This window comes from Coregonus clupeaformis, chromosome 21, assembly GCF_020615455.1.
Source record: "Coregonus clupeaformis isolate EN_2021a chromosome 21, ASM2061545v1, whole genome shotgun sequence".
NCBI classification, from domain to species: Eukaryota; Metazoa; Chordata; class Actinopteri; order Salmoniformes; family Salmonidae; genus Coregonus; species Coregonus clupeaformis.
In genome coordinates, this window is record NC_059212.1 from 13,551,828 (window position 1) to 13,574,341 (window position 22,514).

The window sequence follows — 22,514 nt, forward strand, 5'->3', positions numbered from 1 at the left end:
CTGTTTGCTTCTAGCATTGTCCCAGATCGTATCTAGGAGTTAGTTTAGCCAATTTATCTGACTTCGTGTTACATAAATGTACAGTTGCAAAATTCTAGTAACTTTAACAGTTTGTTCCAATTCCTGCTTATTCCATCTTGAACCAGGAATTTATCAACCAGGATTTCTGGGAAACCGGGGAATTTTGGGAACGTGTTTTTTTTTGTTGCAACCCTACAGTACACAGTCACATAGTCTCCGAATCCCAGACAACAGCAGTGATTAGGGTGTGGGATTTATGACGGACTTGTTCCAGGGAGGGTCCTCTTCAGACAGACGACTCTCCCAACAAATCACGAGGCTGAAAAACCCCCTCTATTTCCTCTCTTTCTCTCTCCTCTATCTCTCACTCCATCCATCATACTCCTGGTAGCAAGTTGTACATGTGGTCATAATAATACTGACATCACTATGAAATAAACAATCCTCCACTCTTTCCTCTCTCTTCCTCTCATGTATTCTAAATCCTCTCTCTCTGTCTCTGTCTCTGTCTCTCTCTCTCTCTCTCTCTCTCTCTCTCTCTGTCGCTCTGTCTCTCACTCTCTGTCTCTCACTCTCTGTCTCTCACTCTCTCTCTTTCTCTCTCTCTCTCTCTCTCTCTCTCTCTCTCTCTCTCTCTCTCTCTCTCTCTCTCTCTCTCTCTCTCTCTCTCTCTCTGTCTCTCTGTCTCTGTCTCTCTCTCTCTGTCTCTCTGTCTCTCTCTCTTTCTCTCCCCCACCTGTCTTCTTTCTCTTGTATTATCTCTCTCCCCTCTCGTCTATTATCTCTCTTTCTCTCTCAATCTCCCCCTTCATTGTCATCCTCCTCTCCCCTCTTCTCCCTCTCCATTATCACACTATTTGCTGTGTAAATGTGTCTGTGGCATTAGTAGAAAGGTCATCTGTTGAGTCGTTCCCCAGTGGAGAAGGGCGGCCTGTCTAAACTGCCTGAGATGTGGGGTGTGTCGCAAATGGCATCCTATTCTCTATATAGTGCACTAGTTTTGAACAGGGCCCATAAGGAAATAGGTTGCCATTGGGGATGTAACGTGACCTTCCTGTAGAGAAGGTCTATGGAGGCTTCGAACGGTAGCACTGTGCTCTATGGTCCTTAGGGAGTTAGTATTTCTATGAATAATAGTGTGGCGATGGTCCTTAGGGTTGTAGTATCTATGAATACTATCTGTGAGAGTCAAACGTCGCATAACCTTGTGACATTGATTGATGTGGGTAGGGATAGGGGGATGGATGGATGGAGGCAACCGTCTCCCCCATCACTGCGGCTCCTCGTCCAATCAGAGAGAGAGAACTGTGTCACACCACAGCCACGCCCTTCATGTTTGGCTGGCTGGGGATGATGTCACGTTCCGATTGGATCATCATCCTTCAAAGTCAAGAACATGTACAGGAATTAAAGTTACACGGAGCCTGTAGGCAAAAGCCAAGTGAAGTCTATCAGAAGTCTTTAAATGCTTTTACCACAGGCCCCAACTGAAATTAATGTCTCTACTGATGTAGCAGGAAATGCTCATGTATTTCACTAATGGGCCTCCCCATGTGTAACATGCATGTTTATCGAGTCTCCTTAATAATTTAACTGCAGATTAGTCGATAAGTGGGGGTAGGTTGCGCATGGTGGGTTGTGTGTGTGTGTGTGTGCTCACGCACGCGTGTGTGTTTGTACTGATAAGACACGGCAGATTCAAATGGAACACTGTGGTTTAATATTGATGAAGATTAGATGAAGCCTACAGCTCAGCCGAATCCAAAAACATTATTTTATGTTCTGTTTCTATCAGTGGTGCAGCGGGTATAGTTTAGGATGTGATAATCCTCATTTGTGGCCTTAGCTAAATTAATTAATTAAGCAGTGTGGGTGGGTGTGTGTGCGGGTGTGTATCTGCGCGTGTGTGTATGTGTGTGTAATGGTGAATTGGACATATGGGTATAATAAGCAGGATGATCGTGATGCTCTGCTCCAACATTCTGCCAGACGAGGCTAATTTACAGCATTCAGCTTGATAATAAGTGGGGATTAGAATATAAGTCTCTCTTTGATTCTCTCTTCTTTAGCTACTGGTATGGTCTGGTAAGCCTACTCTGGAAAAGCACGTAATGTACTGTAATGATTTTCAGTCAATAAATGCGCGAGGAAAAAAAACTGCACTCGCACATCTGAGTTGGCTTGTGGGAATAACCTGATGAAATCTCTTGCCAGTATCACTAAGGTTGTCTATAAATGCATAATAAAGTAGTTGCCTATTCTTCTGTTTTATGCTCCTCCGCTAATGGTTTTGTAGGCCCTTAACCAGACTTAACCCAATGGGCACAGATGTCATTTCAATGTCTAACACTAGAACCGCTGGGCCTCGAGGGACGCCCCTTCAAGCTAAAGAGCAGTCATTCTGACTGCAACATTCTAACAGTGTCATTAATACATTTCGTATATGCTATCGCTAAAATAATCGTTTGGTTGTGTTCATGAAGGTGTTAGGTAACATCATTTTTCTTTTATTTCAAATAACAAAATAGCGTTTTCATTAGTTTGTTACTGTAGGCTATATGTAAAAACACAAAAAACACCAATTCAACTGGTCAATACATTATATTGCCTTTGTTACAACTATGAAACAGAAAGCATATGTGTTGGTACACGGTAACAGCTTCTTTTTTATAACGTTTTTTATTTTTTACAAAATACCCCAACCACAAAGACGCATGGTTGTCAAAACGCACGGTCAAATGATGAAAACAGTAGCCCAAACATCATAAGCGCCAAGTGTGCTTGATAAATAGTGAAAATCAGCACAAAAGCAGTAAGGGTATTATAATGAATATAAGTGTCAATATGACAGCAGTCAAAAATAGTCAATTATTGTCAGCTCGTGCTTAAATTGTCTGTTTTCACACAATGGCATCAGTCGGATTTCATTTAGCTGTCAAACACGTCGCTTGCAGGTGACACCGGTGTCTTGGGTTCTGTTCTTTGTGCAGATGGCCACCAGTCACTGTCTTTTCCCTGGGAGCTATGCGCAATTTGGCTCGCATGGAATCTTTGCTGCTGCCTTGGCCCTCATATGTCTCTCATGTAGCCAGTATGCCAGACTCATGATGACGTCTCTCCTGGGCATGGTGTTGTTGATGCACTGCGTTGATAGCAGCCCAAGTCAGGCATGTTGTAGAACACAGCAACAGGCCAGCAGCGGGTGTCTCCTTTCACAGAGTACAGCCATGCCATCTGATCCAAAACATCCTCCCCAACCTATGGAACAGAATATAGTAGAAAACATTAGGATTCTTTTCCCATAGGAAAAACAACACGTGTTATACAGAAGAGCATAATGCATTGCATAAGTGTATCTATTATGTAATATTGACATACCTTTTGTTTGTTTGTAGTGCATAATAGGATCCGTTAACTCTTCATTGTGTCCCAGTCGATGTCAACTGTCGGATGCATGGTGCTCATGACAGAAACATACTTTCTTGCCTTGCATTGGTATAGTGTTTGTGTCGTCTTGTCGTTCTTTAGCACCGTTGTGGAGTACGACGGCTGTGCAGGTGCCTTATTTTGCGCAGAGGGAGGGTTCTCCCGTCTCACTTTGTTCATGGTGCCGACTAGGCTTGTTTTCTTTGCAGTACTTGTTCGCCAATGACAGTGAAGTGAAGAAATTGTCCATGGTGACATTTCTCACCTGCTGCCCGATGTGGATCTTTTCCGAATCGGCGCCGACCCTTCCTCTTCTCCTATCTCTCATTTCATTTGGTGGTTGCGCTGGCACCTGCTCAGTGCGTACCGTTCTAGCTTTTTTTGCGCTTAGGCCTCAGAGGTGTAGGTTCAGGCTGAGGCTCAGAATGAGAAGAATAATCAGATGTCATGATTCTTCCCCACCATCTGAGTCCTTTTCATTCAGATCTTGTAGCAGCGCTAACGCAGCATGTGCATCCATTCCTCTTGGTCTTCTTGCCATTGTACATTACAGACTCTCTCACTGTGTAGCCTACTCCAAGTAGGCCAGAGTAGACTGATAAGACTGCTTGGATTTGGTGGACTGATATAGGGTACATACCATTTTGAGGTTATGATTAGAATCGATCAATACAATAGAATGGCCCTCTGTTCTTCATTCACAATTGGTGATTACATAATTATGCATTGTTCGCTTCCCCTCGCTCAACAACTCACCCATTCTCTCCCTTTCCCATCATACTTTACTTAATTTATTTAATCTGTTGTTGCATGTGTGAAATTAGTTTCGGTATAGTTTAGGTTCAGTTTCGAGGCAATTATTAGGGTGATTATCAACTGGCCACTGCACCTTCCAATGTTGGGAGAAGGAGCGGAGCAGGCCCTACTGTCGGGAGAAGGAGGGGCAATGGGGAAAAACCATTCAAATAATGACATGCCCTCCTAAAACTGGTTATAACTCCAGTTCTGTTTGTGATATTAAGATACTAACAATGGCGATGTGTTATATAGACTTATTTAGGAAAAGTAAAGGACGGAGTGGGGCATGACTTAAAAAAATGGCTGAGTAATAAAATAAATAAATTCATGAGCAGTCAAAATGACTGCTTTAGCAGTTCTAGTGTTAATGGTTGAGATACAGTTGTGAATTAACATTCATTCAATATGGGGTTAACTAAACGTTGAAGCCATGCCTTTAAAAGCTTGGTTAAAGGCTAGATTTAAAAAATGCTGTAGGTCGATGACTTGGAGATCCAATTTGTTATCGACATTGATACAATGTACCAGTTGTGTACCATTGCAATAACGTGGAAACAACGGTGATTTACAGATGTACCAGTGGGCGGGCACACGCACATACACACAAACACACACACACACACTGTTTCAACTCTGTGGGTGGAAATGAGTCAGTAAGATCCTAAATTTAACGAATGACATTTTATTTGCATGCTGTTTTGTTTTTTACCCTGTCATTTGTCACACATAACAGAATGCTTAAGATAGCAACCCAGAGTCGTGTTCATTAGGCACGAATAGGGAAAAAATTATCCAAACTGAAGTGAAACAGGGAGGTATTTTCTGACCTTGTTCAATAAGAATGGCTCGTTTTCATTTTCTGTTGCACAGAGTTTTGCTACGATGGGCCCTAATGAACATAGCCCAGACCTAAACCCCCCAAAGAGTAAGCCCAGGGCGACAGCAGCTGTAGTGAGAAACTCCCTGTAGTCTATATGAATATCAAAGCTCCGCTCTCAGTGAGTTTTCAGAGATAAAAATGTGTGTCCCAAATGGCACCGTTTTCCCTATGTACTGCACTACTTTTGACAAGGGCCCATAGGGCTCCGGTTAAAAGTAGTGCACTACATAAGGAATAGGATGTCATTTGGGACACAGCCAGAGATGGTAGGAGCGATGGGATGTCTGTAATTGTCTGACACTTGACTGTGAGAGAGAGAGAGAAAATGGAGAGATGGAGATCTACCGTGGAGCGGAGGTGTGTGTGTTTGGTATTTATGTTTTGGTGTGTGTCTTATATCTCCATCAGCAGTTGATTATCTCACTCTAGCTGACCTCTCTCTCTCTCCCTATCCCCCTCCCCTCTTCTCACCTAGATGTCAAGTCCTGCCCGAAAAGCAAATTCCAGTGCGCCAACCGCAAGTGCCTGGCACCCATCTACGTGTGCGATGGCGATGACGACTGCGACGACGGCTCTGACGAACTAAAATGCTCCTCCCGCAACTCGCCAACGACCACCTGCGGTCCGCACGAGTTCCGCTGCAACACCTCAGAGTGCGTACCCGTCATGTGGAGCTGTGACGGCGACCCCGACTGCCCCGACGGCTCTGACGAGTGGCCGGAGCGTTGTGGGGGTGAAGGGTCGCAACCGCGACGCAGGGTGAACTGTACGGTGGAGGAGTTTCGGTGCGCCAACGGAGAGTGTGTGAGGCTGGCGTGGAAATGTGACGGGGATCCGGACTGCAAGGATAAGTCAGACGAGGCGGATTGTCGTAAGTGAATGGAAGTGTTTTTTCTCTCTCTTAGATACATATTAGGCCTTTTTACACTGAATTATTCTTAGCCCCGGGCTATCCCTTTGCTCCAGCCTAAGACTTATCCCATATTCACACAAGCATTTCTAAACCCTGGGCTAACAGACAAACACAACACACAACCAATGTTACATTCTATGTATAGTCCTTCATGGGCATTACATTTAAGCCTTACCCACACCCGCGACCGACGTTCAAGCCCTGTCCGAACCCGAAATCAGAAACACGCTAACTTCCTCCGTTTCCCGCTCCTCACCGGCCCCCCCTGCTCTGCCTGTTTGGGTAACCATAGCAACGGCTCCTCTTTGTGCCGCTCCTCAAGCTAAGCGGCGTGTGAACGCACCTGTACATACACCTACACTTACACATCACTCAGATCCAGAGCAAAGCCCATATACACTTACTTTCACAGACACGTGTAACAGAGTTGAATGGAACTGTAACCTCACTCCCCAGCTTGAACTGTTTCCACTTGCGCTGTCGAATTGACACCTTTTCGGTGGCGCAACTGGCTAAGACGTTGTCAAGCAGGCGGTCACGTGTTTACATTTGTGTTTATTTATTGTTATTATTATTGGCCCAGCCACGCTTTTCGGGGGACAAAAGTAACATTATTTTACATTTGTGTTTTTTTACAGCTATTTTATATACATTATTCATACATTTGACATACATTATACTTTTATACAACGTATTACATGACAGAAATATAGTTTGATATACACATTAAAAGGTACTCATATATGGTATACATGATATATGGTGTTTTCGATTTTAGATCATGACCTTTTAATCCCAGCCCTCAGCTAATCTCAGCCAATCCCATCGATCTCCGCAGACCACCCTCTTGATTTCCATGTGCTTTATATTTGGGATGTCTTGCATGAATTCTGAACATTTCTAATAGTATCCACAGATTATAAATGAAAGATGAATATTTTTGCTAAGAGTATTATTATATTAATTTATTGACTATGGCTTTGCAAATCGCCCAACAGTGCTATTTGTAGGGTTCGTTTTAAGGGAATGTTGTGATTTTTCAGCCACTCCTGAACTTGTGAGCAGAAACAAGCTAGAAGGAGGCATTACCAAATTATGGATAGTCCTGAATGAATCGTTAATAATGATGAGTGAGAAAGTTACAGAGGAAAGTTATAGACACATAAAGATCATACCCCCAAGATATGCTAAATTCTCACGATTACAAAATTGGGGGAGGTTCGCAATTTCTTTGGGGGGGGTATGATATTTGTGCATCTGTAACTTTCTCACTCATCATTATTAACGATTCATTCAGGATTATCCGTAATCATGGTAGCATCCACATTAATGTAGAAGTGTTTAGAAACATATTCTATTCTTATTTACAATAAAAGTGACACTAAAATAACACAATACATGATTTACCATTCATTTCTATAGGACACGAATGAATCTGAAATGCAACCAAAACAAACAGCAAATGCATCCAACAAGTTTGTGGAGTCACAAGCTTGACGTAATCAATGCGTGCTAGGAATATGAAACTTTTGACTACTTTAATACACATTTAAGTGAATTTGTCCCAATACTTTTGTTCCCCTAAAACGAAGGGACTATGTACAAAAAGTGCTGTAGTATGGATTAAAATACCCTCAAATTAAAGCTGAAAGTCGGCACTTTAACCTCATAGTCATGGTATCATTTCAAATCTAGTGCCCACAAAAATCCCGAAAATCACATTGTATGATTTTTAAGTAATTAATTTGCATTTTATTGCATGACATAAGTATTTGATCACCTACCAACCAGTAAGAATTACGGCTCTCACAGACCTGTTAGTTGTTCTTTAAGAAGCCCTCCTGTTCTCCACTCATTACCTGTATTAACTGCACCTGTTTGAACTCGTTACCTGTATAAAAGACACCTGTCCACACACTCAATCAAACAGACTCCAACTTCTCCACAATGGCCAAGACCAGAGAGCTGTGTAAGGACATCAGGGATAAAATTGTAGACCTGCACAAGGCTGGGATGGGCTACAGGACAATAAGCAAGCAGCTTGGTGAGAAGGCAACAACTGTTGGCGCAATTATTAGAAAATGGAAGAAGTTCAAGATGACGGTCAATCACCCTCGGTCTGGGGCTCCATGCAAGAGCTCACCTCGTGGGGCATTAATGATCATGAGGAAGGTGAGGGATCAGCCCAGAACTACACGGCAGGACCTGGTCAATGACCTGAAGAGAGCTGGGACCACAGTCTCAAAGAAAACCATTAGTAACACACTACGCCGTCATGGATTAAAATCCTGCAGCGCACGCAAGGTCCCCCTGCTCAAACCAGCGCATGTCCAGGCCCGTCTGAAGTTTGCCAATGACCATCTGGATGATCCAGAGGAGGAATGGGAGAAGGTCATGTGGTCTGATGAGACAAAAATAGAACTTTTTGGTCTAAACTCCACTCGCCGTGTTTGGAGGAAGAAGAAGGATGAGTACAACCCCAAGAACACCATCCCAACCGTGAAGCATGGAGGTGGAAACATCATTCTTTGGGGATGCTTTTCTGCAAAGGGGACAGGACGACTGCACCGTATTGAGGGGAGGATGGATGGGGCCATGTATCGCGAGATCTTGGCCAACAACCTCCTTCCCTCAGTAAGAGCATTGAAGATGGGTCGTGGCTGGGTCTTCCAGCATGACAACGACCCGGAACACACAGCCAGGGCAACTAAGGAGTGGCTCCGTAAGAAGCATCTCAAGGTCCTGGAGTGGCCTAGCCAGTCTCCAGACCTGAACCCAATAGAAAATCTTTGGAGGGAGCTGAAAGTCTGTATTGCCCAGCGACAGCCCCGAAACCTGAATGATCTGGAGAAGGTCTGTATGGAGGAGTGGGCCAAAATCCCTGCTGCAGTGTGTGCAAACCTGGTCAAGACCTACAGGAAATGTATAATCTCTGTAATTGCAAACAAAGGTTTCTGTACCAAATATTAAGTTCTGCTTTTCTGATGTATCAAATACTTACGTCATGCAATAAAATGTAAATGAATTACTTAAAAATCATACAATGTGATTTTCGGGATTTTTGTTTTAGATTCCGTCTCTCACAGTGTACCTATGATAAAAATTACAGACCTCTACATGCTTTGTAAGTAGGAAAACCTGCAAAATCGGCAGTGTATCAAATACTTGTTCTCCCCACTGTATATCGGTCCGCTAATACAGGGGGCACTGCAGGACCCTCAGCTCCCCTACTTCACGCAGCTATGCCCAACACTAGTTGCTAGGCAACCCATTAATGTCCTTGAGCGTTTTAAAGCCCTTGAATAATATCGAGGTCTTGGGTTTGACAAGAAAGCCAGGGCTGGGGAGAACGTCATATCACTGTGTCTCTGTGGCACTTTTGGCCCACCACACTATCACTGGTGTGGTGGTCATATAGCGTTATTCAAAGTGACTGGTAACTTACACGTATATATTATTCATTATTATGTGGCCCGTGCTTTTGAATAATAATGAGATCTTCAGTTTTGTCTCCGTGTGTCCCTTTTGGCCACAGCGAGTTTATTGGTCGCGTACACCGTTTTGCAGATGTTATCGCAGGTGCAGCGAAATGCTTATGTTTCAAGCTCCAACAGTGCAGCAATATCTAGCAATACAATAACAATACACACATAATCCAAAAAGAAGTCATATCAGAACGAGTTCAAGCTACACTGTTATTGTATTATGATGTAGCACACATATTACTTGTAGTACATTCAGTAGTAGTACAGTGTACTGTATGTGTAAACTGTATGCACTGTATTCTCTGTATGTTGCCAGACAGACAGACAAGAATCAAACCCACAACTCAGTGTTTCCCCTAGCTAGATTATTTTCCAGGCGGGGCGCTATATCTAGGTCCTCTTCAACCAACGTTTTTAATTAAAGACAAATGAGCGCCTAGACTAAACAATGGTAGGAGAAACACTGCCACCCACAACTCTGTTGTTGCGTTGCATAACCCTGCTGAGCTACCTGATTCCACTATTGGTACAGTATCTACAGTATGATTCAATAATGTGGAGAGGCATTCCCAGCCGCTGTCCTGTCTCTGTATGAGAGTGTGTTTTAGTGGTGGCGCAGCACTAGATTAGTGGGCCTTAATCAGATCCCGCCGCTGCTAAATTTACATTTACGTCATTTAGCAGACACTCTTATCCAGCACGACTTACAGTAGTAGTGAGGGCATACATTTTCATTATGGATATAAATGAATATAGGGGAAACACTGTATATTGTTTATAGATCTCCTCTTCTAAGCCTGTAGTCTAGTTACAATGTTTATCCAACTCTCTCTCCATCCTGTGTGTGTGTGTGTGTGTGTGTGTTTGTGTGTCCATGTGCTACAGCTCTGCTGACGTGCCGCCCAGATGAATTCCAGTGTGGCGACGGCGCCTGTATCCACGGCACCAAACAGTGTAACAAGGTCCACGACTGTCCTGACCAGAGTGACGAGGCAGGCTGTGTCAACGGTAGGAAGGCAGTTTCATGTCTGGGCTAGGGAATTAATGGCGACTGTGGGGGGTGGACTCGGCTCTGCTCTGGCCTCCATCTTGAGGCAGGATATCGGTCACCTGTCTGTCTGTGGCTGGCTGGATGGATGGATGACAATGTCTGGCTGGCTGTGTGTGTGTGGCTGGATGGCTGGCTGGATTTCGGGCTGGATGTCTGGATGGCCGTCTGCTTGGCTGGTTGTCTGTCTGGTTGTTTGACTGGCTGGCTGGCTGTCTGTTTGGCTGTCTCTGTCTGTCTGTTTATGTATCTGTCTGGCTGGCTGCTTGTGTCTGTTTGTCTGGCTGGCTGATTGGCCAACTTCCTGACTGGCAGGTTTTATGTCTGGCTGACCTTTTGTCTGTCTGTCTGTACCTGTCTAACTGCTTCTCTGTGTATGTCTTCCTGGCTACCTGTCTATTTCCCCATCTCTTCCTGCAACAGCCACTAAGTGTGAGGGGCCCCTGAAGTTCCTGTGTAAGAACGGAGAGTGTATCGACAGCACTAAGGTGTGTGACAACGTCAAGGACTGCAAGGACCGCTCCGATGAGCCCAAGAAGGAGTGTGGTAAGGACGCGCACACACGGGCACACACACATTTTAAATATGTTTTTTTGAATCCACAAATCACATTACAGTCGAAGGATTCAAACATCTCAAAGATGGCGGATATAGGACACTTATGTACCTTCTTCTCCATACAGCAAGGCTGACACATAGCAGTACCTTGCTAGCTGCTGTCAGCCTATGTACATGACCGGGACTGCCAAATATAATTACCACAAGTTTGCACTCTGCAAAGCTGTTCAGGCATGACATAAAGGGGCTGGTATTTCAGTCTGTTCCATGTAGGATAAAAACACAAACACACACACTGAGAGGGTCCTCTTCAAAGGGATTATGGCCACTTTCCATCCAATCCCTGCTCAATAGCCACTCACCCATTGCTCCTAATGGGCTCAACCTTTCGTGTAGTAGAGGACTGGAGTGATCTGTGAACAGTGGGTGTGTTTGTGTGCATGTGTGCGTGTGTGTGTGTGTGAGAGAGGTAAAGAAACTGTGTGTCTGTCTTCTGTCTCTCCCTTTGTAACTCTCCCTGTATCTCACCTCTCTCAGCGTAAGGATAAAATACAGGTGCCTCGTGGTGTAGCGCCTGGCCTAATTGTTACTTTCCCTGGTTGTAGTAGGAGTTACAGACAGTGAGACAGACAGTTCCTGCGTCCCAAATGGCACCCGATTCTCTATACAGCGCACTGCTTTTGACCAAGGTTTATTTTGTCTTATTATGCCTCTATTTCTTCCAAAATAAAGTTTCCTTGACAGAATAATAATTATCCTCTTTGACTGTGCTTTTTTGGCTTCAGTTGTAGTTCTTACTTTCCCTTATTTGGCATGCTTGCCCTCCCAAAGTGGTTGACTTGTTGTGCTTAGGGTTTGGGCAGTATCCATATTTTCATACCGTTATACCGTTTCTGAACTATACCAGGGTATATGGTATTACCGGAAGTGCACACAAGGGGCAATTTGTGTTTCTTTTTCTTTTTTTTTAGGGGGGAGCACAAAACAATTTAGGCAACAGGGATCTTGATACATGAGGGGATGAAGCTTGAAGCTTGATCTTGACATCTAGCCACTTAGCTAGCAAGTTAGCAAATCAAATGCATAGCTGAGCTGGATATAATTTATTTGACACATCTTAGATTTCTTATAGTTATACTTAACTTATAGCTAGTTATAAGCAGTGGTGTAGCACGCACCCCCATTTTTTAAAACGATATTGAAAATCATACTGTCTGTATTTGGAAATACACCGGTATACTGTATAAACGGTATATCGCCCAAACCTAGTTGTGCTAGCTAGGTTCATCCTCCTGGTTCATCTTTTCTACCCACAACTGGTGTGCATGGCCAGTACGGCATCGGTAAATGAAAGTAGGTTTCTTAATTTTGCTACGTTTCTTAGATGAAAAAAGGCTGCTCTGGAAATGTTCTTTATGTGGGTGTTGAAGGAGAGGTCAGAGTCAAGTGTAAGACCGAGGTCTTTGACAGATTGTTTTGCTATAATGACAGCACCATCTATTTTAACAATGGAGTTGTTTTTTGGGGGGCAAAAATAATAATTTCTTTTTGTATGAATTTAGGTTCTATAAGTGCAATATTTGTGTGACGTCACCGGGTTTCATTGACAGATATAGTTGAGTATCATCAGCATAACAATGAAAGTTAATTTTGTTTTTGCAAATTACATCTCCTAGGGATAACGTACAATGAAACAATAACGGTCCCAAAACCGCCCCTTGAGGTACGCCGAATCTGACACTGGTTAAGGGCGAGGATTCATGATCTAATTGCACAAATTGGAGTCTGTCTGACAGATAGGAGCGAAACCAAGAGTGCGCCTGACCTTGAAGACCGACATTTGTCTCTAGGCGCCTGAGGAGAATATGATGGTAGATAGTATCAAAAGCTGAGCTTAAATTGAGAAGTATTAGTATAGAGAGAGTGTCGTTGTAATAATAATAAGTAATAACAAGTAATAAGTCATTAGTGACTTTTATACAGGCGGTTTCAGTGCTGTGGTGAGGTCAAAACCAGACTGATAGGATTCATAGCTCGAATTTGGAAAATCTGTAAATTGCTGGGCCACGGCTTTCTCAAGACTACACACCTCCAAATCCCTGGAGAAAGGGTAGCAGGGGAGGGGGACAAAATAAAATGTGCGATGCTGCAAAAAGGCAGGAACAGTGAGATAGGAAGGGGAGGTGGAGAGGAAGGGGAGGTGGAGAGGAAGGGGAGGTGGAGAGGAAGGGGAGGTGGAGAGGAAGGGGAGGTGTAGAGGAAGGGGAGGTGGGGAGGAAGGGGAGGTGGGGAGGTGGGGGAGGAAGGGGAGGTGGAGAGGAAGGGGAGGTGGAGAGGAAGGGGAGGTGGAGAGGAAGGGGAGGTGGAGAGGAAGGGGAGGTGTAGAGGAAGGGGAGGTGTAGAGGAAGGGGAGGTGGAGAGGAAGGGGAGGTGGAGAGGAAGGGGAGGTGGAAGGGTGAGATTAAAGGAGTGAGAAGAGGGTGGAGAGAATATAAGAGAGGCAAGGGCAAGGAAGGAGAAAGTATGAAACCGAAACAGAAATCCCAAAGGGAGCTCCTCTCCTCTTTCTTTTTTTCTGTCTCTCCGTCTGTCTCGTCTCTTTTTAACTCTCTCTTCCTATTTTTCTCTTCCCTTCCTCTCCCTCTCTCCCCCTCTCCTGCCCCATCTCTCTCTTTTCTCTCTCTGCCCCTCCCTCTCTCTTCTCCTTTCTCTCTCTCCTTCCCTCCCTCCCTCTCTGTCTCTTTGACTTCTCATCAGCCTTTATTCAGCTCATTAAAAGCGTGTCCACAGACACCTAACGCTTCCCTCTACTCGCTCAACCCTTCACTCGCAAGATGTTCCCCTTTAGCGGAGCAGCCCAGCAAAACACACACGTTTATACAGCAGACACACCAAGAGACAGATGCTGTAAACCACACATACACTTATACACTTATACACTCACACAAACATTTATACACAGACACGACACACACACACACACACACACACACACACACACACACACACACACACACACACACACGACACACACACACATTTAGAAGCACACACACACACACACCAGCCAGGATAATGGGCCCAATTTACTCCCCTCAACCTTAACACTGCAAAAATAAACCGGAGTTTATTTCTCGGTGCACTCAGGCATGTGTTTTTATGTATTTGATATTTTACCGTTCCATTAGAAATGAAAGCCTATTACCACAAGTATTGATTGAATGCTGTATCATGATACAGCCTTTCTCATTTGAAAACAGGCAGATGCTGCTTTTATCCCCGGGATGAGCTTATGAGGAGCGACGATGCATTAGAGGTTTTAAAGAGAGCGGGAAAAGGAGAGAGCGAGGGAGGGAGGGAGGTAAAAGGGATAGAGAGAGAGGGGGAGAAAGTGTGTGCACGTGTGTGTGTGTGTGTGTGAGTACATACAGGTAACTACCAAAATAACGGAAACACTTGAGTAAATGAGGGATACAAAGTATATTGAAAGAAAGAAAGAAAGAAAGAAAGAAAGAAAGAAAGAAAGAAAGAAAGAAAGAAAGAAAGAAAGAAAGAAAGAAAGAAAGAAAGAAAGAAAGGTCCTTTGAGGCTACTTGAGTGTGAAAACTGTAACAGCTTTCCAAACCAGCTCTCATGGATAGAGAGGCATGATTTAGAGGTCACCTCCCTAATTACATTTACATTTACATTTTAGTCATTTAGCATACACACATTAGGTGGAAATTATGTCATTAACAACCAATGTTTACTTTTTTATTTGGCCTAATGGCAGTCAATTGAAAAACATTCTAACAGTATTTCTGATTGTCTTCTCAACTCACCATCACATACTTTTAATGAGGGTCTATGATAGTCAATTGAAAATTAGTCTGACATAATGTCTCTTATCTCACCACCACTAATGAGATGGGTGTGGCTTGATGCATGTCGCGTCGGAGATTCTCAGGGGGCCACCTGGATCGATATTTGGTTTTAATGGAGACGAGAGCACTGAATCCAGCTTCACACAGATATGAGCCGGCGAAGGGTAGCCTACCATGAGTTTTATGGTGCTTTCAAAACAACTGGGACCGAGGTCAAATCATGACGTCAGTGATCTTTAGGTCGGAAAGTCGGAGCTCTAGAAAGAGGCCTGAGTTGGAATTCCAAGTTGGATGACCATTTAAAGTGATTTTTCCCAGTCGGAGCTTGTTTCTTTCCGAGTTCCCAATTGTCTTAAATGCATTGAAGTCGGAAGTTAGAGATTTCCCATTTCCCAGTTCTGAGTTCCCAGTTGTTTTGAACGTGGCGTTAATGAGGGAGACGGCAGGGTATTCCCTCTGAGTCAGGAACCAAAACTCCTCCGTAGTGACCCGTGAATGCGTTGTCTGCAGCACATGACTGCTCGATTAGCTGTTGAAAATTATTATTATATATTTTGTACCCCTTTTTCTCGATATCCAATTGGTAGTTAGTCTTGTCCCATCGCTGCAACTCCCGTACGGACTCGGGAGAGGCGAAGGTCGAGAGCCATGCGTCCTCCGAAACGCGACCCCGCCAAGCTGCACTGCTTCAATTGTGCGCCGCCTCATGGCTCTCCCGGTCGTGGCCGGCTGCGACACAGCCTGGTGACGCCTCGAGCACTGCCACTCGGGAGGCCCAGCTGTTCGATTTCACCTAGTGGCATGTCAACTGAGCCAGGATCACAGTCAAATGGATTGGGAAGTAGGTCCCAAAGTACTCTTCCAAGCGTTGGAGGTGAGCAGTCATCACCCGTGTACTGGATCTTTATATTTACCACTTGGGTCCTGTTTCAGTACTGATGGTGTTTTCTATAATTTTCTTTTCATTACACAGAAAGTCAACCAGGTCTGTTATTTTATACAGCAGTTCCACTCTCAATGCGAAAAATCTATCCAACACTCCCCCTCGATAACCACCAAGCCTCTGTGTGAAATAGAACATTGTCATGCTCTGATCCCATATCTCCACATAGTTTTGGGAACAGGCGTGGGCGCAGTGGATGTGGTTTGATGTAGTTTACAATCGAAATTACCTGCTGCAGTATCTCTGAGTTCTCTGGAGCCCCATCTATGCCAAAGCCCACTATTCAATCCCATATGGAATCTGTTTTTATGTCAGTATAACCTCACAACACACTGAACATCCCCTATGCCGTTTCATGCTCAGGGATCATGAGACAGAACAATATGTCCTCGTGAATAGCATCCCCCGACATGTATAGCGAACAAAAGTCAATGCATGGACATTTAGGCCCTCACCGTTTGGAGAGCCTAAACTGGGGCGTTTTTGAGTCGTTCAGTCATAGTTCCCTCTTGATTGCTAGCAGTAGCATCAATTATTTGTTTAACAGTGTTATCTGACAAAGGTATTGATGTGAGTTTCTGTGACTTTGCCTCCCCACACATTGTTTTCACCATATCAGTTGTGTCCAGTAATATCAAAGTCTCTGCAATAATGTGTGGTTTCATAGCGTAGCAGGCCTAGCCATTCACCTGGGAATGATTCAAGTGCAACGGTCAAGTGCAGCCTTTTCCCATGATCTAAGGTGGCTCTGTGGTTAAATTTAGTCTTTTAGATATGAATAATTTTCATTTCGATTTTTAAGGTTAACCAAATTACAATGATTTTGAGATACAAATACGATATTATAATACACTATATATATACAAAAGTATGTGGACACCCCTTCAAATTAGTGGATTTGGCTATTTCAGCCACACCCGTTGCTGACAGGTGTATAAAATCAAGCACACAGCCATGCAATCTCAATAGACATTGGCAGTAGAAAGGCCTTACTGAAGAGCTCAGTGACTTTCAACATGGCACCGTCATAGGATGCCACCTTTCCAACAAGTCCGTTCATCAAATGTCTGCCCTGCTAGAACTGCACCAGTCAACAGTAAGTGCTGTTATTGTGAAGTGGAAACGTCTAGGAGCAACAACGGCTCAGCCGCGAAGTGGTAGGCCACACAAGTTCACAGCACGGGACCACCAAGTGCTGAAGCGCGTGGAGAGTAAAAATCGCCTGTCCTCGGTTGCAGCACTCACTACCGAGTTCCAAACTGCCTCTGGAAGCAACGTCAGCACAATAACTGTTCGTCGGGAGCTTCATGAAATGGGTTTCCATGGCTGAGCAGCCGCACACAAGCCTAAGATCACCATGCTCAATGCTAAGCGTCGGCTGGAATGGTGTAAAGCTTGCCGCCATTGGACTCTGGAGCAGTAGAAATGCATTCTCTGGAGTGATGAATCTTGCTTCACCATCTGGCGGTCCAACGGATGAATCTGGGTTTGGCGGATGCCGCTACCTGCCCGAATACATAGTGCCAGCTGTAAAGTTTGGTGGAGGAAGAATAATGTTCTAGGGCTGTTTTTCATGGTTCGGGCTAGGCCCCTTAGTTCCAGTGAAGGGAAATCTTAACGCTACAGCATACAATGACATTCTAGACGATTCTGTGCATCCAACTTTGTGGCAACAGTTTGGGGAAGGCCCTTTCCTGTTTCAGCATGACAATGCCCCCATGCACAAAGCGAGGTCCATACAGAAATGGTTTGTCGAGATCAGTGTGGAAGAACTTAACTGGCCTGCACAGAGCCCTGACCTCAACACCATCGAACACCTTTGGGATTAATTGGAATGCCAACTGCGAGCCAGGCCTAATCGCCCAACATCAGTGCCCGACCTCACTAATGCTCTTCTGGCTGAATGGAAGTAAGTCCCCGCAGCAATGTTCCAACATCTAGTGGAAAACCTTCCCAGAAGAGTGGAGGCTGTTATAGCAGCAAAGGGGGGACCAACTCCATATTAATGCCCATGATTTTGGAATGAGATGTTCGTGTGTGTCCACATACTTTTGGTCATATAGTGTATCTACTGTATATATTTTTGTATATACAGTATATTTCTTTTCATAAGGATTTTGGAAATTCTCCCGCGACCCCATTTTCATTTCACGCGACCCCTAGTTTGGGAACTGCTGGGGTACGCTGTTATTCACTGATCTACCGTGATTGGTGGAAAGCATTTTTCAGCCATCCTTGATTGTTTAATTGGGGATAAATTAGTCTTCATTGTGTTCAATCTTAATTCACTTTCTCTGCTTTCATTCACTCGCTTCCTTCTTTCACTCAGTCCCACTTCAAAACAGTGAGTAAACATGTGAGCGTAACTTGACTGGCCGCTATTTGATAGGGTGTTACCGAAGAGGAGAGGAGAAAGCTGGGCATTGTGGAGGATCAGAGATGCTGAGAAGCTTGAAAACAAATTATTGAAGGGCACTCAATAGGACGGTGTTGACGCCTTCGGAACTCGATGGAGATTCCATGGAGTGGAACTGAGCAAGTGGGGTGAGCGACTGAACGGAGAATGAGAAATGGAATTGGGCCACTCTTTCAGTTACTATCATGGTTGTGTTCATTTCGACACGCACCGGAAAACGTTTTAAATCCAAGTAGTCCCTCCCTGTTTCAGTCCGTTTTCTTCTGTTTGGTGCTGAATGGACATGACCCAGGTGCTAAAAGGCCTCTCCTAGTGGTTATATCTGACCTCCTGTCTCCCAGGACTCAACGAGTGCACACTCAACAACGGCGGCTGCTCTCACATCTGCCTGGATCGACCAATCGGCTACGAGTGCCAGTGTCCCACCGGGTACCAGCTATTGGACAAGAGGACATGTGGAGGTGAATATTGAGAGCGTGCAAACACACATACGACAGTATACAGATGCACACACACACAGAGAGAGAGATACACACAGTATAGTATAGACACACACATAAATAGTACAGTGACCTTCATAACCCCTCCTCGAAATGTCATCCCTTTTATCACTATCACTCAAAGTAAAATATTGTTATCTGTTGGAAGAAATGTGAAGACTTGAACCCACAGAGACGGTCTCACATTTTGTACTCTCTTTTTGAATTGCTATTTTTTCTTAGAAGTGCAGCTTTTAAGCCACAGAGTGTATTTTACCTTTATTTTACCAAGAGAGATCTGTTCAGTCCAAGGTGACAGCTATTTACCCCCCACATTAAATTCACAACTGCACACACAGACACATTATGTTCTTCTATCCTCGTGGGGACCTAAAATGTATTTCCATTCAAAATCCTATTTTCCCTAACCCTAACCCCCCCACACACACACACACACTCACACACACACACACACACCTCCACCATTAGAGTCCAGTGTGATTGATAACCCCCTCTTCCATTCCGCCCCAGACATTGATGAGTGCGAGAGCCCCAACGCCTGCAGCCAGATCTGCATCAACTACAAGGGAGACTTCAAGTGTGAGTGCTACGAAGGCTATGAGATGGACCCCGTCACCAAGACCTGCAAGGCAGAAGGTGAGTGAATGAGAGGGAAGGGGGGAAGAGAGTGAGGATTGAAGCAGAGGGTGAGTGAGGGATGAAGGGAGAGACAGAGAGAGGAAGGTAGAGACTTCAAGTGTGAGTGCTACGAAGGCTATGAGATGGACCCCGTCACCAAGACCGGCAAGGCAGAAGGTGAGTGACAGCGGCAGGGAAGGGGGTAGGGAGCGAGGAGGAAAAGAGATGTGCTGAACCCCAAACCGATCCCTAGCCCATACCCCTTAAGCACTCATGTAGATCTGAAAGAATTAGATAGGTGTGAGCAGTATGGTGAAAATTCTACCTAGACTATCAGATAGCAAGGTGGAGCTTTCAGCGTTGCTCATATCCATTCTCCTGAGATCTAGACAAGAGCCTAGGGATGTGCGACACATGGCAAAGGAGCTGGAGAAAAAATCAAATATTTATACAGAAGATATAAGGTTAAATGCGCTCTCTGTTTGCTGCTTCAACACGCACCCAAGAGGTTCAATTAAGTGTTTCTGTATTTCAGGAAAGAAACAACACCCCTTTAATGCCATATTGATTGTTGATAACAAAGAAGCACTTACATTTTCCTCTGAATGATCTTGTTGTTGCTCATAGTCTTTTTATGCACCTTGGTTGATACGTAGTACATCTAAAACACCTAACAAGTGTCAGTATGACTACTGTTTCACACACACAGATACACACGCATGCTTACACACACAGCCCAGCCGTGCTAAATGATATTAGTGCATTTTAATGAGAGTAATATCACAGCAGTCAACAGGTTTGAGGGACCAGCTGCTACTTTAGTCACACTCACTCATTCAATCACTCACTCACTCATTCACTCACTCACTGACACACACACACACACAAACCACTGCTTCTTTAGTCGTTGAGTGTGACTCTCCCAATCCTTCCAATTAGGAAATGCTTTTTTAAGAGTGTAAACATGGCCTCTTCTCTCCTCTCCTCATAATTCCTCTCTCTCTTCAAGCTTTTGGGGATTATTTTCTGAGGAGACAAGAATTAGAGAAATTACCCTCTTGGCATTGTTATTTGGAGAGGTACTCATGTCATGCTATTAGAAATTATTTGTTGTAATGAGCTAAACTGCTGTGACTCACCTTGGTGCCTCGAGGGCATGCTAGCGTAATTAAATGGATTCAGAATGTAAATACGTCAATCTGTCGCTAAAACTAGTTAGGAAAGTAGTGTGGTTTAATGAGAATGTTTCTTTATCCTGCTGCACTAGTTTATTTAATTTTTTTGGGGGGGGGTTTAGTGTGTGTGTGTGTGTGTGTGTGTGTGTGTGTGTGTGTGTGTGTGTGTATACACGCAAGCGTATATACAGTGTTCACTTGCGTATCATATACACTATATATACAAAAGTATGTGGACACCCCTTCAAATTAGTGGATTCGGCTATTTCAGCCACACCCGTTGCTGACAGGTGTATAAAATCAAGCACACAGCCTTGCAATCTCCATAGACAAACATTAGCAGTGGAATGGTTTACAGCTGTGGGTCTCTGAGAGCTTTGCACATTGATTCTTAAAAAAATTATTCAAGCTTTGTCAAGTTGGTTGTTGACCATATCTAGACAGCCATTTCCAAGTCTTGCCATAGATTTTCAAGCCGATTTAAGTCAAAACTGTAACTAGGCCTTGTGTTTTATGTTATTGTCCTGCTGAAAGGTGAGTTTGTCTCCCAGTGTCTGTTGGAAAGCAGACTGATACAGGTTTTCCTGTAGGATTTTGCCTGTGCTTATTTATATTCTGTTTATTTTTATCCCCCAAAAAACTCCCTAGTCCTTGGCAATGACAAGCATACACATAACATGATGCAGCCACCACCATGCTTGAAAATATGAAGAGTGGTACTCAGTGTTGTGTTGTGTTGGATTTGCCCCAAACATAACGCTTTGTATTCACGACATAAAGTTAATTTCTTTGCCACATTTCTTGCAGTTTTACTTTAGTGCCTTATTTCAAACAGGATGCATGTTTTGGAATATGTTTTATTCTGTGCAGGCTTCCTTCTTTTCACTCTGTCATTTAGGTTAGTATTGTGGAGTAACTACAATGTTGTGGATCCATCCTCAGTTTTCTCCTATCAACTCTGTAACTGTTTTAAAGTCACCATTGGCCTCATGGTGAAATCCCTGAGTGGTTTCCTTCCTCTACAGCAACTGAGTTAGGAAGGACGCCTGTATCTTTGAAGTGACTGGGTGTATTGATACACCATCCAAAGTGTAATTAAGGACTTCACCTCCATGCTCAAAGGGATATTCAATGTCTGCTTCTACCAATAGCCACCCTTCTTTGCGAGGCATTGGAAAACCTCCCTGGTCTTTGTGGTTGAATCTGTGTTTGAAATTCACTGTTCAACTGAGGGACCTTACAGATAATTGTATGTGCGGGGTACAAAGTTGAGGTAGTCATTAAAAAGTTAAACACTATTATTGTCCATGCAACTTATTATGTGACTTGTTTAGGCTTGCCATGACAAGGGGGTTGAAAATGTATTGACACAAGACATTTAAGATTTTCATTTCTAAGTAATCTGTAAAAATGTCTAAAAACATAATTCCGCTTTGACATTATTGTCACGACTTCCGCCGAGGCTGCCTCCCCTCCTTGTTCGGGCAGGTTTCGGCGTTCGTCGTCACCAGCTTACTAGCCACTGCCGCTCCATATATCATCATTCCATTTGTCTTGTCTTGTTAATTACACACACCTGGTTCATATCCTCTCATTAGTCTGTGTATAAGTGTTCCCTCTGCCCCCTTGTCCTTGTGAGTGATTGTTTTATGTGAAAATGAGTGTAGCTCGGTTGAGCTATCCGTACTTTGTATTGCCGGGGTTATTTCTCCCCGTGTGCCTGTATTGTGTTCCAGTGCGCTGGTATTACACCCTGTGCTGTTGACGCTATCCAGCGTAACTGTGTACTACGGAATAAACTCTGTATTCAGTGATTTACCCTCCTGCGCCTGACTCCTTTAAGTCACACTCTCACAATTATGGGGTATTG

At 44.1% G+C, this 22,514-nt stretch overlaps 1 protein-coding gene across 1 annotated transcript in view; it reads left to right on the forward strand.

The window, feature by feature from the left end:
• LOC121534948 (low-density lipoprotein receptor-related protein 8) overlaps window positions 1-22,514 on the forward strand; it is a 210,083-nt gene that overhangs the window by 151,784 nt on the left and 35,785 nt on the right. Inside the window, exons 5-9 of the mRNA XM_041841581.2 lie at window positions 5,601-5,996; window positions 10,409-10,531; window positions 10,995-11,117; window positions 18,693-18,812; window positions 19,362-19,487. Of these exons, the coding sequence (XP_041697515.1) occupies window positions 5,601-5,996; window positions 10,409-10,531; window positions 10,995-11,117; window positions 18,693-18,812; window positions 19,362-19,487 (888 nt within the window). The remainder of the gene's footprint in view (window positions 1-5,600; window positions 5,997-10,408; window positions 10,532-10,994; window positions 11,118-18,692; window positions 18,813-19,361; window positions 19,488-22,514) is intronic.